General features: G+C 41.3%; 1 protein-coding gene across 1 annotated transcript in view; it reads left to right on the plus strand.

Moving 5' to 3' along the window:
• The window catches only part of plxna2 (plexin A2), a 207,933-nt gene that overhangs the window by 136,653 nt on the left and 67,177 nt on the right, over positions 1-4,103 (plus strand). Inside the window, exons 11-12 of the mRNA XM_034875731.1 lie at positions 598-694; positions 980-1,179. Coding sequence (XP_034731622.1) covers positions 598-694; positions 980-1,179 — 297 coding nt within the window. The remainder of the gene's footprint in view (positions 1-597; positions 695-979; positions 1,180-4,103) is intronic.

The following is a 4,103-nucleotide window of genomic DNA, read 5'->3' on the forward strand; positions in this document are numbered from 1 at the left end:
ACATTTTATATGCATAAAACAAATATACTGCACAATGGTAATTATGGTTGGGTTGTATTGCTTTATATAGAAGACGAGTGCCATACCACATTGCCACAGTTTGTGTGTGTGTGTGTGTTTTGTTTAGTTCGTGGAGACGCAGGAGATGCAGCCTCGGTAATTACACTAGAGAAGACTGTGTGGCTCAGCCTTGGAGTCAAGCACAAACTGACTTCTGCAGTATATTCCCAGAGGAAGCATACACGTACACAGTTACTCTCCCCCCACACTCTCTCTCGCCCACACACACACACAAATACACACACAATAAAAGTCAGGCTGGAATTAAGGGCATGTGAGGCAAGTAAGGACAGCATATCCAAAGGCCAGAAGGGAAGCTCAAGCTTCTGCTCAGCTGTCCTATTCCTTGTGGCTTCTCACTATGTCAGCTCTGATGATGAGATGACGAAACCTGGGGGTAACTTTAGAAGGACATAGTGCTGCATCTACAAGGGCTCGGGGGAATTTAAATTCCCAAACCGCCCATTGAAATCCCTATCTCTTTTTGTCTTTGTTCTCCCCTCTCTCTATCTCTTTCCCACCATCCTCGGCCTCTAGTATCTGTACGAGGGAATGAAAATCAGTGAGCTGCCTGTGGATTTCTCGGTGGTGTGGAACGGCAACTTCATTATCGATAACCCGGAGAATATCCAAGGTAAGAACGTGAGATGCTGTTGTCAACATGTGCTGGCAAGCAGGATGAAGATGGCTAAATCTAACGCCCTTTGTCATTTGTTCCTAATCTCTCTCAGTAAAGTGTGAGTACATAAAAATAATAAATGTGTTATCGGAAATAGAAACAAAGACCAGATAGCCTGGCACTCACAGCAGACCTGCTGTCTCTTTTCTTTAAATAAAAAAATACATTCCGAATAGAAGTGTCGGTTGCTCAGTTGTTGTGTGTTCACTGTATATCCATTCTGCCTCCCGTATCCCATAGTGCACCTGTACAAGTGTGCAGCCCAGCGGGACAGCTGTGGCACATGTCTGAAGGCAGAGAGGAAGTTTCAGTGCGGCTGGTGCAGTGGAGAGGGGAGGTGTACCCTGCTGCACCACTGCCCTCCCATCAATCCTTACACCACCCGCTGGCTAAACCTGTCCAGTAAGAATGTCAAGTGCACCAACCCACGCATCACTGAGGTCAGTACCCATAATCCTCAGTCCGTCTGTCCTTTCTGCCCACACACATCCAATCAATGTGCAATAATCAGCTACCACGTGGCTGCATCTCGTTGCAGAGGATCACGAGGCAGTCGGCTGATGTTGGACTTTACTTGCAATTCAAAAGCGATGCCAGCTTGTAACTAGGGGTGGGACAAAAATATCAACACAGTAATGTATAGCTGTCCTTTTTGCTATACGAGAATTCATTTAATTACCTTAATTATACAGGAAAGTTAAAGAGTAACATTACATTACAATATAAATGGGCCTGCAGGTTTCCAGCAGGTTCTTGTTCTGCAGAAACATAATACACTGAAAGTGTTTACAGCACATAGAGACAGAAACATTTGTACAGAACATCAACATGGACTAGACAGATTCAGACAACTAAAACAACAACACAGTTCCAGCACATGAGGACAGAAACATTTGTACAGGGCAGATCAGCATGGGCTGGACAAATACAAACAGTGCAAACAAAGCTTGGACAATACATGAACAGTTAATGTGTGCAACTGTGACTGTTAATAAGGAGCTGGTTGCATGCCTTTTTGAAATATGTGATGATATCAACATTTAATAAATAAAACAAGGCCCTCTGAATAGATTTCCCTGCTCCCAGCGTCACTACTTAATGGCTCCTCGACACATAAATGAGAGAAACTTGGACCTAAGTTAGCCGAAGAGGAAGAGAGAGAGAGGAACGGGATGGGGGACAGCAGTTTGAGAAAAAATAACCGATTCCCAAGGCGCAGTTAAAGTCCAAAGTCTGGACCCATAGTTGCTCTATGATTGTGTCATATAAATTCACAGACTGAAAAAATTGTGCTACAGAATTGTGTTTTTTTTTTTTAAAGAGAGAAAACCTGCACTCAACCTTTTCACAAGCCTTTTCTATTCACAATTACACCAATATCGGATTGTCTAGCAATATATTGATCATCACAGAATTGCTGTATCATGGTATTATCAGTATCATGAGTCCTGTATCGTATTGTATCTTGAGGTACCCTGTGATCTCCCCCCCTTGTAACAGCTTGATAAGACTTTGGCATCAGTGACAGTGGTGATGCTATTACTTAGCTAAAGACTTGCTTTGTATTCTTTAAGGCATGTCATAACCACTATAGCAGTGAAACCTAGGTTAAACTTGATACTGGCATGTTCAATTTTGTGAAACAGCTATACAAAATGTCTTGTGAAGAGATGGGTAGGGCTTTTGACATTGAAATGTCTGATTTGCTCTGAGAGGGTTTGAATGCGACACAGCTTTGCCACTGTGCTTTTTTTTCCGCTGGACCCAGTGAGAATGGGGAAAAAGCCTTAAAGAAGCTTCTAATGCCTGCAGATGTGTCAATGTCCAGTGTCGGGTGTCTTCCTGTCTCGTCGTCTTGTATGTCTTTTTCTGAGAGCATTTGTTTTTGACAAAGAGCACAAACAGAATATGCTCCACTTTGTTTATGTGTATGCTTGGATTTACCTGTATGGCTGTATGGGCTATGCTCACAGATGCACATTCATGTGTTCTACTCACCTTCAGGGTGTACCCAAGGGCTCTGAGACACACACACACACACACACAAACACACACACACACACACACACACAAACAAACAGAGGGCCAGTTCAGTTTTACGGGTCTGTCTCTTTGACATCTGCCTTCTCTTTGTGCAGTATGCGCAGATGCCTCCTCATATATTTTAATGTATTTTGTCTTCTTACAAGGTTATTGCAGCTCTTTGAAAGTAACTTTGGCACCAAAGTTAAAAAGGGAACCAGATAAAAGAACCACACAAACAAAAGAAACACAACACTACTTAAAAAGTAAGTAGCTATTCCTGTTGTAGCTGTAGTTGTAAGTCTTTTTAATAGCTTACTGTTCATAAAGACAGTTTTTCCTCGCACTCTTTGAGTTTTCTCATACATTGCAACTAGAGTCTGAACAATTTTTAAGGCCATTACGATACAAATATTTGGTGATTTAAAAATCCAATATTCCAATATATCGGCCCATACAGTATGCTGTATATTTAAAAAATAAATCCAGAAACGCGTAACAAAACATAAACAGATTCCCCTAATGCTACATTTTGTAGTTATTTATGAGTTATTTATAGTTTATGAGTATTGTCCAACAGAACAGAGGTACATTAAAATGTATTAAAGTTCTGATAAATAACATGTATAAAAAAGAAAACAACATATCATTATTAAGTGACATTAAAGTCCTCTCAACAAAAACACAATAACAAAAAAAGGTGTGGGACGTTTTAGAGCGTCCTTTGGTGGACAAACTATGCAACGCCAGCACTCAAAACACGGTTGTCTGTTTTTATTTGAATTTTTTAAATATTCACTTATCAGAATCATTTATTTGGTCATTATAAAGGATTCTGATTCATGCACTGTATATAAAATGCAATATAAAACAAGAATCATTTATCAAGCATCATAAATGCAGATACCGACAATATCGGTCGGGTTCTAATTGCAACCAACCAAGCCAATGTTTGGATGCCCCCCCCCACCCCCCACCTCAGCAACATCAGGGCCATGACCTGGAAGTGCTTATTTGTTTTCCCATAAGTAGGCCTTTGTTTGCTCTGGCCAAATTCTCATCCCCGTGGGTGGGTTTGCTGTCAGAGGGAAGTCAAGCCAGGAGGACATACTATTTAATTAGGCCTGGTAATGCACCAGTGCATTGTGGTTAACCCAGCAGACCCCGCTACCTCCACATTGATTTATTTGGCCTCTCATTCCACCGCCGCATATTCACATCTAACTCCAGCCAATTAAAAAGTGAAGTTAACCACTTGCTTAATTGATTTGCTATACTGTATGCAGATAAGACGGAAAAAGAAGACAGCCATCCCAACTTTTTTTTACCTCTGCCTCTCCCT

This window comes from Etheostoma cragini, chromosome 7 (assembly GCF_013103735.1).
Source record: "Etheostoma cragini isolate CJK2018 chromosome 7, CSU_Ecrag_1.0, whole genome shotgun sequence".
Taxonomy (NCBI): Eukaryota; Metazoa; Chordata; class Actinopteri; order Perciformes; family Percidae; genus Etheostoma; species Etheostoma cragini.